This window comes from Pipistrellus hanaki (genome assembly GCF_964339955.1).
Source record: "Pipistrellus hanaki genome assembly, chromosome: 1".
NCBI classification, from domain to species: domain Eukaryota; kingdom Metazoa; phylum Chordata; class Mammalia; order Chiroptera; family Vespertilionidae; genus Pipistrellus; species Pipistrellus hanaki.
Genome location: NC_140503.1, coordinates 162,718,051 through 162,736,317, shown reverse-complemented (window position 1 = coordinate 162,736,317; position 18,267 = coordinate 162,718,051). Strand labels below are relative to the sequence as shown.

The window sequence follows — 18,267 nt, the reverse complement described above, 5'->3', positions numbered from 1 at the left end:
TTTAAGCACTGTGCTCAGTCCTTTGAGTCGCCTTGGGCTGGTCCCGCCTTCTCCGGGCACCTTCCCACTTCCGCCCCATCTCCAGAGCAACACCACAGCTCCATCCCATCATGGTGCCAGAGGAGAGCATAGAAGCCTTCCACCTGCTGGGCTGTGCTCCTTCCCCTGGCAGATGGGCGATGGGCCGCTCTGAGTGCAAGCAATGGGTGGTGAAGCACTGGCGAGGGGAGGGCTTTCATGCCCACCCTTCCCAGCACAGGATGGTCCTGCCTCCTCAGGGCACCTCCCTGCTTCTGCCCTGTCTCCAGAGCCACACCCCGCCATGCATGTGAAGGCAGCCACCTGTGACTGCCTTCTTCTGTTACACATTACAGCATCCCGACCATTAACATATTAGCTCTTTATTATTATGATAATAATAAAAGCATAATATGCAAATTAGACCAGATGTCCTTCTAGATGAAGCTGCAATTGTGGGGGCCAAAGCAGCCATGGTGGGGGCTGAGCCCATTGCATGAAGTTCATGCATAGGGCCTCTAGTATAGATAATAAAAGGGTAATAGGCAAATCAACTGAACAGTGGAAAGACCAGTCGCTATGAAGAGCACTGACCACCAGGGGGCAGATGCGCAATGCAGGAGCTGCCCCTTCGTGGTCAGTGTGCTCCCACAAGGGGAGTGCTGCTCAGCCACAAACCAGGCTGATGGCTGGCGAGCACAGCAGCAGTAGTGGGAGCCTCTACCAACTCCACGGCGGTACTAAGGATGTCTGGTGCAGCCTAAACCATCAGTCGGTTATCCTCCAAGGGCTCCCAGACTGCTAAAGGGTGCAGGACTGGCTGAGGGAACTCCACCCCCACCCTCACCCCCTGCCAAGTGCATGAATGTCATGCACCAGGCCTCTAGTCTTATTATAAATGAATATAATCACAATATTGAACTCAGTATATCCTATCCAAATATCATTTCAACATCTAATCAATATGAAATAGATTCATGTGATATTTTACATTCAATTTGTACTAAGTCTTCTGAATCCAGTCTGTATTTTATACTTACAAACCTCTCAATTTGAATTTAAGTAGCTAATCACTGATACTAGGCAGTGCAGTTCTGGCTAGCTAACACTAGTTGCATTTTTTTCTACGTGCTATGTGCTATACCTGCAGTCTCTCAATTTCTTCTCACAACTCTGCAGTTGATACTACTCTACTCATTTTACAGGTGAGCAAACTGAGACTTCAAGAGCTCAGGTTATTTGCCTGATGACAGATATTGGGCTAGGTGGAGTTGGGCCCGGGCTATAGGGCTTTAACTTCAAAGCAATGTTCTACATTAAAATGAAAACCATCAGAAGAGGCCATGTCTCCGATTTTGGAGACATTTATGGGAAAATACTGAAGATTAGACACAGGGGTGGAGGCGGGTTAGCAGCCGGTCACGAGGTGTCTGGAAACATGTTTGAAAGGAGAAAACATTTTGAAGCAAAATGTGGGGGGAAAGATCACCATTAATTTACCCATGAAGACACTACCACCCATACCCCCCTAGAGTTCATTTCTTCCCTGTCCTGGTGTTTGTTTGGCAACCATTCAATTGCAATATTCTTAGCCTGAATTCTCTTCCTTCCACTTTAAATGCCCATCTGCTACACAAAGTTTGGATAAAACTATATGCTATAGTGACTGGTCTGAATTAAGACCAGAGTCTCTGAACAACCCCGGTGCCATGGAGGTCTGTAAAATATTATCCTCGTGTCATGGCGTGTGCACATGTGCACAGATGGCAGTTTCCTCTCTCTTCCTTCACACAAGGTTAAAAATGAGTAAAATAGATTTCTCATTGCACTTCCCTTGTGCTTGGGGACTCAGTGAACTCATTTTAAGCTCCCACGTCTTTATAAAAATATTTTGTTTTTACTGAAATATGTTTTTGATCAAGAACATAATTTCATGGTTGCGTGTATGTTTCTGAAACAAATATGTATATGAAACAAGTGCACAGAGGAGGGGCTCTGTGACCCATCCCAGGACTGGATTCTTGAGTCTAACCTCTAGACTGTCTTAAGAGAAGGAAGCAACTTCTGTCCACACTAATCAATGTCCTATTCTGTTACATGCTCTCATTTTTGGATTTGAAGAACTGGAAATGCAATTGGCCAGTTTAATCATCATGGAATGTCAATCTTCAGACAAACCCTAAGCAGCATTAATTCTTTATTACACTTTTGAATGTTTAGCTTATTTTTTCAGATATATTATCTAAATATTGAAATATATATGGTCTTGCTTACCTGCTGATATCCTGCAGACTAAATTGTTTGAGGCAGGTAGAAGATATCCCCATAATACAGTTAAACCAGCACTAATAACAACAATAAATTATATTTAAGAAACACTTATTAGACTTTTTGTAAGCTGCTTTACACACATCTCATTTAATTCTAATGACAGGAGGGGTAGGCACTGTCTTCGTTTTATAAATGAGCACGCCAGCTTGTCTAAAGTGTCTCACCAGCACTTGAATTAAGGTGAGTCTCATTCCACCACTGCTTGTAATGAGACTGCCTCAGATAATGACAATACTTTGTTATTACAATACTGTGCCAAACTTATAGGAAGAATTTTTGGTAGCCTCATAATTAATGGTGAAATAGACACAATAGAAGCTCACTTAGCAATAAAAGAGAATGATATCTTGCCATTTACAACAACATGGATGGACCTGGACAGTATTATGCTATGAAATAAGTCAGACAGAAAAAGATAAATACCATATGATTTCGCTTATATATATGGAATCTATAAAACCAAAACAAATCTGAAACGGACCCATTGATATAGAGAATAAGGTGGTGATTGTCAAAGGGGAGGGTAGTGAGTGATGAGTTTAATAAATAAATAAATAAATAAATAAATAAACAAATAAATATTTTAAAGGAGAAATGATCATGGCAAATGTCTCCACTGAGGGAGGGCAGAGGCAATATCATCCTATATAATAAAAGGCTAATATACAAATAGATTGAAGGGTGGAACAACCAAACCAAACAACCAGTTGCTATGATGTACACTAACCACCAGAGGGCACATGGGCTGCAGCAAGATGGTGAAGCAGGTGAGCAGGGGCGGCCACCAGACCAAGGCAGGGCACTGGTAGCTGTCATCATGGCGAGCCTCTGGTAATTACTCAAAATTACTTGCTCACGCATGTTGCAGTCCCACCTGGTACTTGCACTTGCTGCCTGCATCAGAGCTGCTGCTCGCACCTGCTGCTGGCGCCAGCCCCAATTTATCTGCAACATCAGCAGGTGCCAGTGGGGTAGGCGCCATCATCACGTGGAAGCAGTGGCAGCAGGATCAGCGGCAGTGGGAGCAGTGGGAGGGGGGCTGCCAGCAGACAGGGGACCAGGAGCTGTGGCAGGAAGGGCGAGGCGGGGTGCAGAGGGTGGGCTGAGACCCATGCCTGTGCCCACTGCAACCTTGCATCCCACAGTTCCTTTCAAGTTGTACAAATTCATGCACTGGGCCCCTAGTTATAATAATAATGATGATATTAAACCAAGTTGATTAAGTATAAAAAAAGATAGTTGATAAAACACAATTCAATGGCATTTGATACTTTCACAAAGTTGTGCAACTACCAAGTCTATCTAAATTCCAAATGTTGCTATTATTCCAAAGCAAAATCCTACACCCATTAAGCAATTTCTCCCCATTCTTCCACACCTCCAGCCTCTAACAAACACCAATCTGCATTCTGTCTTATGGACTTACCCATTCTGCATATTTCATATAAATAGAACCAGATACCACCTTTTATTTCTGGCTTCTTTTATTTAGCATAATGTTTTCAATGTTTATCTACATGGTAGCAAGAATCATTCCTTTATATGGCTAAATAATATTCCATTGTATGGATATATTCATCAGAAACAATTGAGCTGTTTCTGTCCTTGCCATTCTCCTATTATAAACATGCATGTACGTGTATTTGTTTAAGTACCTGTTTTCAATTATTTTGGCTATATACCTAGAAGAGGAATCATGAGGGTACATGATATTTGTATGATTAAGTTTTTGAAGGTCTGCCAAACCATTTTCCCTAGCAGGTGAAGCATTTTACATTCCAACCAGCAATGTAAACAAATTCCAGCTTCTCCACATCCTTGCTAACACTTGTTATTTTGTTTTTCATTATTATAACCAGCCTAGCATGTGTCAAATGGTACCACATTGTGGGTTTGATTTACATTTTTCTAGTAACTACTACTGATGTTGAGCATCTTTTCATGTGCTTGTTGGCCCACCTGTAGATCTTCTGAATAGAAATGTCTATCCAATCCCTTTGTCCATTTTTATTGTTCTGTTTGAATTTTTTTAAATTTAAAACAACATAAATGTATTTTTTCACAGTTGCAGAGGTCCGAAGTCTAAAATAGGTAAGACAGGGTGCTTGCCTTCTGGATGGTCCAGTGTTACTGGAAAGGGGACCTGGTCCTTAGCAGATCTTTCTAGGATGGACCAATATTGTGTGGGTTCTTGACTTTGAGCAGGAAAAAAAAATCACAAAAGGAGTCCAGGTGAATTTTAGAGGTCATTTATTAAAGTTGGGGACAGTGAAACAAGGAAGGGGAATTAGGTAACAGGAGAGGGATTCGGTGGGGCTGCTTTGGATCACTAAGAAGTCAGAGAAAAGGGGGCTTTGGGAACAGGTTCAGAGGGTTTACTTGGGATGAACTGCCACTTCTCATTGCTTCCCTGGCTCCTTCTTATTTGACATTTTGTTGTTGAGTTGTAATTTATATATTCTGATACTAGATTTACTAGACTTAATCAGTTATATGATTTGAAAACATTTTCTCTGTTCTTTAGATCGTACAGACTTTCTTGATAATGTCCTATGACACACAAAAGTGTTTAATTTTGATGAAGTCTAGTTTATTTTATCATTTTATCAATTTTTCCCCCCTTTTGGTTCTTGGCCTTTCAGTGTCATATCTAAGAATCCATCTCCAAATCCATGAAGATTTTACCCCTTTGTCTTCGTCTAAGAATTTCATGATTATAGCTCTTATAATTAGGTCATTCATTCATTTTGACTGAATTTTTATACTTGGTGTGAGGTAAGGGTCCTGTTTGCTCCTGTTTACTCTCTTTTTCTTTTTTCCTTCCTAGGAAACCTTGAAAGCAAGGGACTGCATATTTTTAACTTAACTTCTCTAACCAAGTCTGAAAACATTTTATCTGCCATACTGTATTTCTATATTGGAGAGCTGATTAACATCAGCCTGAGTTGTCCAGGATCAAGAGAGTGCTCACATCATGCCCAGAGGAAACATATTCAGGTCGATATCACTGCATGGATCCTCAAATCCAACAGAGACCAAAGTCAACTCCTGGGCCATCTTTCGGCAGATGTGGGCAGGCCTCATCGAGACCTTGTGTCTTGGCTGTCTAAAGACATCACTCAACTCTTGAGGAAGGCTAAGGAGAGTGAGGAGTTCCTCTTAGGATTTAACATAACATCCAAAGGTCACCAGCCTCCAAAGGAGATGTTATCCTTTCCTGACCCTTATATCTTGGTGTATGCCAATGATGCTGCCATTTCTGAGCCGGAGAGTGTGGTATCAAGCTTACAAGGTCACCGAAGCTTTTCTGCCAGAGCGGTGCCCAAACTGGATAGCCATATCAGGGCTGCCCTTTCTCTGAAACGGAGGAAGAAGCGTTCTACTGGGGTCCTGCTCCCTCTGCAGAACAATGAGCTTCCTGGGGCAGAATATCAGTATAAGGAGGATGGGGTCTGGGAGGAGAGAAAGCCATACAAGACCCTTCAGACTCAGCCCCCTGAGAAGAGTAAGAACAAGAAGAAACAGAGAAAGGGGCCTCACCAGAAGAGCCAGACACTCCAGTTTGATGAACAGACGCTGAAGAAGGCAAGAAGAAAGCAATGGATTGAACCTCGGAATTGTGCCAGGCGATACCTTAAGGTGGACTTTGCGGATATTGGCTGGAGTGAATGGATTATCTCCCCCAAGTCCTTTGATGCCTATTATTGCTCGGGAGCATGCCAGTTCCCCATGCCAAAGGTAGCCATTGTTCTTTGTCCTGTTCTTCCTGTTTCCATAGAGTCAGCAAGACACACCAACTAAGTCGTGTGTTTTCATTTACATATCCACCAGGGTGCTTATTTATTGCATTCTAAAGTATAATAGGTAATTTGGTTATGCTTTGGTTTTCTTTAATGGTTGTTAAAGTAATAAGAAGTCAGTATTGGTACAAAGAAGAATATGAGAAAAAATATGTGTAAAGTATGTATTTTTTTGTGTGTGTGTGTGTATGTTGCTTCCAAACACTGTATATTCAGCTACATGGCCTATTCAGCTATGAGAATCTATACCTGCCTACAGTTAACAAATCCCAAATGGTAGAAGGCTGATCTTGGAAAGGGTATTCGAGAATGAGTGGCTGTCATGGGAACATAGGGAAGGACTAACTGGGTTGATGTCCTGATGCAGAATATTTTTTGATAAATAGTCTCTTCTGAGATGAATTGTCCCCATGGGGGTCAGGATCAGGGTTGGGCCAGGTAAACTCACCTCATGAAATCCACCAGATGGTTATTGCATTTGCTTCCCTAATACACATCAAAAAGAAAGGAAGAATAAGATACAGTGACTCTGGGATCTTCTCCCAAGACTCATTTCAACCAATTAGAGTTTAACTGTGTCTGCTTATAAATCATTGGGGACTATAGTTCTTCATATCAGTCTTCAGTATTCTGACAAATATATTTTCAGAAGCCTCTCCAGCCCCACCCGGCCCCCATCTTGCACACAAGTTCATGTGATTGTTCTTTTTGAATTTATAGCCAGTAAAAAAACAGTGATGCCCTCTGGCCTTCAGGTAAGCTTATTGCTGCACTTCCATTCTCAGCTTATCACAATTTGAATTTCTGTTTTACAATGGAAAGTGGTTCCAGGAATAGAATTCAGAAGAAGAATAGAGATGTTGTGTTTGTTTTTCAAAACTTGAAGTGAATCAACTTTCACTGTGGGATAAGAATGCAGAAAAAAAAAATCCTTTACCTCAAAGAATAACCAACTTCTGTTTATAGACTCTTGAAGTAGCATGTTCATATTCCAGTCCTGTGATCATTGAGATGCTAAACCTACATTCACTCAAAGAAAAAGGCCCACAGACTGAACGAAGCCATGTCAGCCTCAGGGTCAGGAACTTGATTGAAATTCCATTTTTAAGATAGAATGTGTCAGAAGGACAAGCTTACTACATCTTCTAAGACTTTCCCAAAGAAATTGTTTTTTCAGGTTCCATATTTTGTAAACCCAAACACAAAGTAAATATTATATATCTTTACAAGTATAGAAAAGCCTTATCTTCCCTAATATTCATAAAGGACATTTCACTGATCAAACTAAAGTTGTTGGAATTGGAAAAGTATTTAAAACACACAATGAAAGTCCCAAATGTAGCAGGCAGCACTGAATATTCTACAGAGTGCTTTGCTCTGTGGTGTTGAGAGACGAAATGAATTCAAGATCTGTCTCTAAAACCAGGGTGACTAATTCTAAGTGGGCCTCAAAATAACTGCTCTCACTCTCATAGATATGACTTCTCAGGTAGCCTGGAGAAGGAGTTTTCCTCTGCCCTCCTGACTCTGGGTTTCAGGGCCTAGGGAGCCATGATAATGTGGAGTCGGTTAACTTTTCAACCCCTAACTCTGGAGACCTGGCCTGGTCTCCATCCCCCTAAATTACCCCATTTCTTCTTGGCTCTGCCTGCTTTTAACTGTTCAAACACTTTGCTATTGCTTCAGCAGAAGTCTACCATGGTTCTCAGTGAATGGAAGGATAATAATTTAAACACTTATGAGGGCCAAGTTAAGCACAGCAGGGCCATGTTTAAGGAGAGAAGTATGTTAGTACAGCAGAATGATTAAATGTGCATGCTTGGTCATTGCTGGGCTTTCTAACCTTCATGTGCCTGAAGCTCACCTGGGGATCATGTTAACATGCAGGACCTGTGCCAGTGGCTCTGGGGTAGAGCCCAAGATTCTGCATTTCTAACAAGCTTGTAAGATGTTGCTAATGCTGATGGCCCAGAAGTCATGCTCTGAGTGAGAAGTAAATTTGAAAGTCAAATCCTTGGTTTCCCCCTCTTACCAGATGTGTTAGAATGTTAGTTTTCTCATTTGAGAAATGGATACAATAATAAACAATAATAACAATGATAATAATGGTATCTACATAATAAACACCATGAAAAAAAGAAATGCTAGAGCACCTTGCACATAGTAGGCACTTTCTGAATATTTGCTACTGATATTATTATTAATGGCCACTGCTGAGACTGAGAGGAACAGAAAATTACTTGTAGGGGCTGAAGAAAGACCCCACAGGGAAAGGGATCAAGAGAGTAAAAGATGTAAGACAAGGGAAAGTTTTGTAAATGTTTCTAGTCCCTTTTTAAACACCACAAAGCCTAAAATAGGATCCTCTCTGTGGGTTCAACAGCCCGTGAGCTCTTCCAAGTAATGTTTCTTTGGAGAATAATAGAATCAGGAGAGCATCGATTGCAGCAACTGAACCCATCATAATATTTGTCAAAACTTGGAATGGCATCAGAACTCCAGGGAGACATAACAGGGATAAGTGTGGAGTTTTCTCCTTGAGCTCCAGCCTGCCTCTGCCAAGTGGAGAGTGGAAGTTTGGCTGTTACATGGAGTTCTCAGTCTCTCATCACCTAGCGCAGATCTGCTGAACTTGTAATGTGTTCTGGTGGCTCCCTTTAAGGCTTTGTGGCTTTCAAGCGGTACAGTCACCGAAAGGATGGGAAACATAAAGCAATGTGAAGCTGCCCCATTAGGGGTAATTAATCAGCATCGTTGTTATCAGCACAGTGTCCAACACAGTCACCAGAGTGAGCTGTTTAAATAGAAATATAGTCCGAGCAACAGAGGAAAATGAGGCCTCTGACCAGATCAGTGCAAACACATGTGGAATGACTGAAGCGCCAAAAAACTTTCAGACTTCAGATATACATTTTGCCCCAGAGAAAAGTCCTCCCAGGCCAGACTCCTCTGCTGGCCCTCCTTCTCTGTGGCCTCCCGAGCGAGCGAAAGCCTGCTCTCTGCAGCGGGGCTCTGTGTCTGCAAAAGTCGACAACCTGTTCTGTAATTCAGAACAGCTGTGCTCTGCCTTTCCCAAATTCCAGGCTTTGCCCTTTCGCTGATTCCAATTAGATAGTTTCTGGGCTATCACACCCATGTGGGCTGGACTGGAAGAGTGTGGAGCAAAGCCCCATGGCTCGGGTCAGGAATGAAGGCTCGTAGCTGATGACATACTCTCCCTGCTAATGCATTTATAATCAAATTCAACTCCAGGACATCATACACAGCTTGGCAGGTGCGAGCGGGCCTGACCGCTGCAGATTTCATTCACAGGCATGGCAGTTTGGATTTTTTCTGATTTCTAGCCCCTACAGCCAACCTGTTCTTCCAGGGAGAGGCCCCTGGAATTCTGCCATGAGATGAAAAATACCCGCGTAGCTAAAGCCAAGCCGTGTGCCTTTGCTTCTCTTCTCACCACCTTCCCAAAGATGGAAAACAGAGATCTCAGATGAAAATGATTGAACTGTTGTTGCTGACAGAGATCCCAGAGAACCAACAAGGATTAGAGGAATGAAGCTATTTTTGCATGGAATGGTACAAAAGCTAGGAATAGCAAAGACACAGAATTAGGCAGCAAGGAATTTAACTACTTTGAACCAAACAGCCTATACACTATATAAAAAAAAAAAGAAAGAAATTCACATTTAATGAATTCAAAATGACACACCATCAACTGATTTTCTGAGTTTTCCAATTCCAATCACTGCTCATAATTATGAATTCTAAAAATCCTAACTTTTGATGTACTGAGTTACCTAAGGAAGAAAAAAAAAGAATCACCTAAATTGATGAAGTCATATTTCATTCTCATTAAATAGGAAGACTGGAGCCTGGCTGGTATGTATCAGCTGGTTGGAGTATCAGCCTGTGCACCAAAAAGTGGCAGGATCAGTTCCCAGTCAGGGCACACACCCACATTGCCAGTTCAATCCTGTATTGGAGGCAACCAGTTGATGTTTCTCTCTCATATTAAAGCTTCTCTTTCTCTCTCCCTTCCTCTCTCTAAAATCAAGTTAAAAGAGGGGGGAGGGAGATTGGGGAGGGAAATAACACTGATTTGCATTTGGGATTGATGTATTTCCTCAACTACATAAGGAATTATGAGAAATATGATCAGAACTAAAAAACAAAAATGATAGAATGGCCATATGCTTCAGATGAGCAAATTATTGATAGATCTTTTTGGGGTGACATAATCATTCCAATGGAAGCTTGATAAGAGGATTCCACAGTGAGAGGGGAAAAAAAAAAAAAAGTAAACTCCCAGGAAAATTGAGTGGTTCCTGATAAGCCTAGGATCATAGGTTAGTGCTGAATTCTGTGAGCCCACCAAAGACTGCTCACTGTTTCTGAATCTATCTTTTGTGAGTTAGTTTTTAAAAGGATAGGAATGTTCCTAGGGAACACCCGTGAATATTTTCCATATCTACTCCGGGTCATTTGAACCTTTTGTTTTTGTTGTTGGGGATTATTTCCATAGAAATAGATAAAATGGAGGGTATGCTATTTCTTATAAGTTTTTCATTCACTTGGTAAGTATTTATTCAGCCTGAGCATGCCCAGTCCCAGGCACCAAGGAATAACATCCCACAAGGCCTCATCTACTTAAGTAGATCCACTTCCTATGAAATGTAAATATTATAAAACCCATTAAAACACTTAATAATCACAGAATAGTGTTGGGAAAACCTATCCATTAAAAAACTCTTCAGAGGCATTATCATAAGCTGTTTGGATTACTTGATGGGTAATAGAGCAATAGAGAAAAGTAAATGACTGCAAACATTTTCTTGGGGAATTACCAATACCGGTGAAATACAGTGGCCTATTGACCTCTATTGTACCATACCCACTGCAGCTTATGTCAGTTACACAGATTTTATTGATGTTGGAGAGCGCATGACATGCCAAATAGAACAACATGAACTTCCTCTCTTTAAAGAGGAAATACCTTTCTGTGCAAAGCTAATTAATTGAAAGGTAGCCTTCTTTTTAACATATACTTAAAATATCTAGAAAGAGAGAGTAAGAAACAGTTGCCCATCAAGACTAATTTTTCTAAAAATGTATGCCTATTCACAATAAAGTTGAAGTCTAACATATGGGTAATTGTTTTCATTAAAATTGAAAGATGGCATGAGACCAATCAGATGTCTTTCTTTGACAAAAGAATTACTTTAGAAAATATATGGTATGTCATCTTTCTATATGATTTATTTTTCTCTAGACCTGTATATTTCCTTAACCTTTTAACTTTTTCCAGTTTCCCATACTGGGAGTTTTAGGAGCATGAAATTGAAAAATACCAATTCTTTGGGGCCATAGGTGCCTCTCAGCCCTGAGAAACATGGTTCAAAAGCCTGAAATTAGGAAGCCAGAGTTTTGGCCTAAATCCTACCCCTGAATTCACAAGTGATCTCTGGCAAGTTACCAAATTTCTGTTTCAAAATGTGCTTAACACCATACTGGATTCACCTGCATAAAAAAAAGACATTGGGGAGAACTAACGTTGAAAAGCGTGGCATTTCTCATGAAGTTCCCACCACTCTGGCAGTACTTAAACACCCAGGGCTTGGAAAAGTGACTGCCTCCCAGTACTAAGCAGAGCTGTATGGCACTCTCTAAACAAAACCACATGTTTCACATGGATGATAATGGTCTAACTTGGCATTTTCTCAGGAATAGATTTTACCCAGGCTTCTTTGGTAAAACTTCTGAAATCCATGGGAAAAACCATAGGTCCCCTAAATTATTCCCCTAGGATATGACCCACTCTTAAAACATTAACCCTACCACATGGAAGTGTGAACCCATGGAGCAACAGTGACCCCCAGTGGCCAATGGTGTGGTCTTCTTAACCCCAGCTTATGCTTCTAAGGAGAGGTGAACAAGTCCATAGTGCAGTAATTTACATCTCATTAATCCTGGTGGCAAATAAATCAATGTCCCCTGACACAGTTATTTTATTTTAACAACAAAGTCTAAATATCACTATAGTAGTAGCAATAATGCATCAATATTAAATAGGGTGCTTTTGGGGATCTTTAAGATTAGCATAAGATTTAGAACAAGTGGTTTTTGTTGCAAGCCTATTATTGAAAACATCCTAGTATATATTAATTCCATTTGGGGACTAAGTGGTTTTTTTTTAATTAAATGATTCTTGCTTAGATAACTGGATTCAAATCCTCACTCTACCACTTACTATCTACTTGACTTTAGGCAAGTCAGTTAAGCTTCTTGAGTCTATTTCTTTACCTGTAAAATGTAAGAAATGTTAGTTTTGTTGTGGGAATAGAGATACTGCATATAACATGCCTGATACACAGCAGGCACTTAATCAATGATAAGCACTTTGGTCATGGTGGCGGAGATTGGCTGAATGAGTAATGATGCTAGGGCTATATTAAATTGTCAAAAAGAAATTCATAATGTATGTATTTTAGGGATGAGAGGGGAGTGGAAAAACAGTTTTATTTAACTTGTGTGTTCTTCTCTCGTTTATTTTCTAGTCTTTGAAGCCTTCAAACCATGCTACCATCCAGAGCATAGTGCGAGCCGTGGGGGTCGTTCCCGGAATCCCTGAGCCTTGTTGTGTGCCGGAAAAGATGTCCTCGCTCAGCATCTTATTCTTTGATGAAAATAAGAACGTGGTACTTAAAGTGTATCCTAACATGACAGTGGAGTCTTGTGCTTGCAGATAACCTGGCAAAGAACTCATTTGAAAATGCTTAAATTCAATCAGTTTATTTTTCACGGACTTTTTTTTTTTTTTTGCACTGCCAACTCATTTAATTCTAAAAGATTTATTAATAGTCAAAGGAGAATGAGCAAATAGACCGACAATTTCCACCCAGGAGAACTGGACTGTATTTGTTTCTGAGTGTAACTAAAAGCAAAAATTTAGTAAATATGGACATCTATTTCTTATTTTTTAATCACATAAGAAAATTGATATTTCAAACTGTTTTTAGAAATGTTAGAGGAAATGGTGATTTATTTTTATTACGGGGCTTTGAAACTAGATTGGAAAAACAATGATAGCTTATCATTTATCTCTACTCATAGAGAATAAAATAATTTCGTATTTTGAAGTAGGCTTATCGCCTTACATTCCTGAGCAACTCAGTAAGTCCTAAATAATCCAGTCATCTTTGATGTTTATGGTAAGGATTTTTAAGACTCTTGTTTACCTGTGCTTTTCTGCACATGGCACTATGTGATGAGTTGTGTGTGTGCTGAGTGTTAGTGTATACGTGTGTGTGTGTGTGTGTGTGTGTGTGTGTGTGTGTGTGTGCGTGCGCGCTGCCAGGTGCCTATGCCCTCTGTGGGAAGGTTCGCCTAACATGGTTTTTTAATTCAGTCTATACAGAATTCTTTGTGTGTTTTTTTTTTTAATGTTCTGGCAAGCACCATTCAATTATGAGAACTTTACCAAAAAAGGATAGACTGATCCAAAAGCATATGCAGAGAGTTACCCATTGGCCCAGCCATTTAATTGGAAATACAGTTGTTTTCATTTCATTGCCTCCCAGAAAAGGAAAGCAGCAGCCTAATTTTCCAAAACCCAGATGTAATTCCTCTTCTATACCCTTTTTTCCCAAGTGCTTTCATTTGTTCTTTTAAAATGAATTCAAAAATCCTTCCTGAAGTCATTAAATTTTTTAGTTCTCTTGCTATGCTTTTATTCCTATAAAGGAATCAATAGATACTGAGGCTCAAAAACTTATGGGATATTGAAGATTTCCTTAAGTGAACAACTTAATTGCAATCACACATTCATCATCATTCTTTGGCCCTATTCAGGTCCAGGCACTTTTTCACATGGGGCTTTTGACTCAGAAGTGGAAGTTATTCTTTAGCAAAAGTCACTAAAAATTATCCATCAAGAAAGGGTGTCAAATATATAAACACTTTCCCCCCCCCCCATTTCCATTTGTCAAAAACATTCCCCTTTACACTTTTGCCCTTGTCTATTGTCTCAAAAATCTTTCACTGGCTATATTTACAAATGTGAAAACATTTAGGAATGGTTACACACCATGGATTGTTGTTGATGTTTTATCTGTGGCTAAATTAATGCTCATCGTAGTTCAATCTCACCTGATGAGAGGCAACTAAGCTATTTCAGAGGCTGTGAAGTATTAGAAGACAAGGAGTTTTGTTGTGTCTCTGACTATAGCTGTCTATGGTGGTTCATCGTTTAATCAGTGTTTACTAAGCATCTACTTTGTAAAAGACACTGTGTTAGCCATGTGTCTTTAGTGTCTAAAATGAAGAGGCTGCCTAGCTGAGCTGCAAAGCCCTTCTGGTACTGAAAAGTCAGGTTTATAATATTAGCTATTTCATTTAATGAATGACCATGAGATCTTAAAACACTGCAAATATCTCTGTTCATAAACCAGATGCAAAGCATTCTCTGCCTCCATGCTGGGAGGGTGGAATTCCCTGCATAAGTGATGCTTCTATCTTACTGGAAACCCGTTTAAAGAAGAGTACCATGAGAAGCAGCTCTCTGATACTTTGGGAAGTCACAGAGGTTGGTGCCCACGTGTGTTAACTTTGTGAGGGAGACATGCCAGTTCTAAATAATAAATTAAGTCCTGTTGCTTGAGTTAATATGTTTCTCACAGTTAATTTGTTCTGGTAGCATAACATTTAAAGATTTAAAATGAGCTTAGGTGATGAAATTCCCATTTAAAAATTTTTATCAAAAAATTGAACGCAAAATTATATATAGAAGCAAGCCAGCATGTGGCCACCATATCCCTGTCACACCATTTTTCAATAAAGAAAACTTCTGTTTCATTGGTAGAGTTGATGAAGTTTTTAATTAGTTTTTTTCTAGAAGTACTTCAACCAAACCTCTAGTAACTCCCAGTATTATGTCTCGGTCTTCTTCTATCCAGATGTTTCTTTATTGCCTTTCTTAATTGGAATTAGTGCCTACTTACTACTAATGAAGCCCTAAAATGGCCAATTTATATGACAAATTGCAGCATAGTGAAAGAGTTTGTATAGTCTCTTGGCAATCAAAATAGTTTTTGACTAGTAGCTATTTTTGGGTGACCACGTAACCATCATTTTACTATTACATTGAGGACATATTATGGTATCAACGGGAAACGTTTCAATCCCAAAGAATACAGGAAGATTACTTTCCAGTAGTGGGGGTTGAAATAAATGAGTTGATACTTTAATTAATAAAAATTTACTTGAAATAGTTTGAAAATTAAGTGATTATTTCACAATTGGTTAGGTACTAGTGTTTGTGTAACTACTACATAGATTTTTTTTTATAAATTTCCAGATATAAAAGCAGGAGAGGTGAAAAGAGAAATTAAAGGTATAATGCCATTTCCTAAGCATGCATCTGTCTCTCTCTACCCCTCTACCCCTCCTCTCACTCCCAATTTCTGCTTGTCTCTGTCTGGTCCCTGCCTGTCTCTCTCTCCCAACTCCCAACCACCCCCACTTCTAGATGTGAGATACACAGGCACAAATACTCACTTAAAAATGATTTTTTTTTTCATAAATCACTCTCTTGAATTCAAATTCAGGAGCTGCCAGTGTCAATATAGTATTTTCAATGTATTTTTTTTAAATCATAATCTGTGTAAATAATATTATACAATTTCAGGATTTGGGGGTAATAGAATTAAACTGGAAGATTGTGTTCCCCAGATCACAGAATTACAATATTCCAGATGCATTTTTACATTTACCTAGCTACATATTAACTGGTGATCATTTAATCAATAAGATAAGATTTTTACCTTAATATTTCTGGGGAAAAAAACCAACCTCTTCTTGCCCATTTAATATTTTTATTGACAATCATATTTGTATAATACCATTATCAGTTTGACAAAAGTTTTATATAATCACATTATTCAGTTTAGTCTTTCTGCTTTCACTGTTCTCTGTGCTAAGAAGGAACTAATGCCTGGATGTTGACATCTTGTTGGGTTAAAGAACAGCTATGCACACCTGATATGTAAGATTAAATATGAGATTAAATAATAAATCTTGGGTAGGTCTGACTTCTCTGTGTAGCCTTTTTTCCCCTTGAGAATTGTATTTTAATGTAGTTTGTAAGTAACTAAATGGTCTCCCTTTTCTAAAAACCAAGCCTTCCTCTCAGCTTTCCATTTAGTTTCTGTAAATGTTTTAGTTGAGAATTTAATGCTTGTACAGTGAGTGGCAATTTAAAAAATATATATTATATATGTATATGGAAAAACTTTAAAGATGTTTTTAATTTATTTAATGATTGTTACCTTCCTATAATGGTAATAATTTTCATCCTTAGATGGTGAGAACAAGCTCTTTTACTCTGGTTATTACATGCAAAAGGAAATTTGTTTTTGTGGGTTTTTTTCACCAAATCCACTAACGGGGCGCATTGCAGTGAAACTGTGAAGGACGCTTCACTACTGATGTATAAGCTTTGCTGATCTGTATCCTTTCCTCCAGTAATGGGGAGTTTTTTATTATACCGTATGAAAATAAAGACTGCTTAACTGAACATTTCCCCAGAGTTGAATATTCTTAAATTCAAATGATATCATGAATGGAGTATCATGAATGGGTCATCATAATCTACTCTCAACATAACATGATTAACACTGTAGGATAACATTAAAGTACACACATATGGGGAAAAACTTATGTCTTCCAAACTTCAGAAATCCAACTTTAATAATTCCTCTCTCTCTCTCTCTCTCTCTCTCTCTCTCTCTCTCTCTCTCTCTCTCCTCTCTCTCCTCTCTCTCTCTCTCAGTATTTCTTTCTTGTTGAACCACAAACTCCACATTTCCTACTTGGAGATATTTTGTGTTTTGTTTTGTTTTCTGGATGCCTGACTCACTATTTTAAATATAACATTATTTAATCAGTCATTGTTACTATTTTTTAAATGATAAGCATTTAAATTTAATAAATATTATCATTGAGATGTCTTTGGCCTTTTTTTTTTTTTTTTTTTTTTTTTTTGCCTATGAACTTTCACTTTCAAAAAATGACCTGAGGTTAAGAAATAAAATATGCTTTTATATTATTTTCACTCATTTAATCTGTCCCTGTTAGATTTATTTATATTGTGGTACTTAATTAAAAACCATTGCATTTAGGAACTACAAGGCATTTAAGAGATCATTTTGAGCATATTCCTTAACCTCTCCATGCCCCATTTATCTTGCCTGTAAATTGGGGCAATCAACTTCCTTGCTTTATAGGCTGGTTACAAGGTTTAATAAAATAATCCATGTAAATTACTTTGCCAATTTCCTGAAACAGAGTAACAACTTCATTACCATCAATTATTATTAGTATCTAATCTAGTCTTTCTATTTTCCAAGCATAAGGACATTTAGACATGGTGTGGTTTATTCCTATTTAAATGTCTACACATCAAATCCTCCTCTAAAAACTGGCTCCAACAAAGATGGGTTCCTTCACACAGAACAGTGATGAGCATCTGACAGAAGCTGGCAAAGCTGGGAGGTTACTCAGCAGCAAAGCTGGGTGAGGCTATAACTACTCTCCATCAGGCATGTGAAAAAGGTTTTAAAACCCAGAGTTCAGAGAGAGAAGAATGAATCAGACACCATAGAGCACTGGGCCTTACAGAGTAAGAACTGCCCTGATTCCTGAAGGTATTTCAGTTTCTGTTTCTGAGTTTTGAAAGAGAATAAAGAGCCATCAATAGAAGGTGAAACAGGATGTGTTTTCTACTACTCTTCCCTCTAGCAAGCAAGCAGATGTCCTTCTGGGACGTTGAAATACTGTTCTGAGGGCAAAAGAAGTCCAGTTCTAGAAAAAAGTTAAATCATGGAGTAGCAGGAGCAGGTATTTTCTTATACATTTCCTTCATCCTAGCACCATACACAATCTCTCTCTCTCTCTCTCTCTCTCTCTCTCTCTCTCTCTCTCTCTCTCTCTCACACACACACACACACACAGAGAGAGAGAGAGAGAGATGCTGCCACCCCTGCCATGTCCCTGGAGCAGGGGGAGAGGTATGGTTATATTCCAACCCATTGACTCAAAATATGAGCCAACTGCATTTGCCGACTAA

The 18,267-nt window shown here is 39.2% G+C and overlaps 1 protein-coding gene across 1 annotated transcript in view; it reads left to right on the top strand.

Annotated features, from left to right (window-relative positions):
• The window catches only part of BMP3 (bone morphogenetic protein 3), a 30,365-nt gene extending 13,649 nt beyond the window's left edge, over nucleotides 1-16,716 (top strand). The window contains exons 2-3 of the mRNA XM_084890827.1: nucleotides 5,177-6,087; nucleotides 12,701-16,716. Of these exons, the coding sequence (XP_084746953.1) occupies nucleotides 5,177-6,087; nucleotides 12,701-12,892 (1,103 nt within the window). The 3' untranslated portion in view covers nucleotides 12,893-16,716. The remainder of the gene's footprint in view (nucleotides 1-5,176; nucleotides 6,088-12,700) is intronic.
• The last annotated feature ends 1,551 nt before the right edge of the window (nucleotides 16,717-18,267 follow it).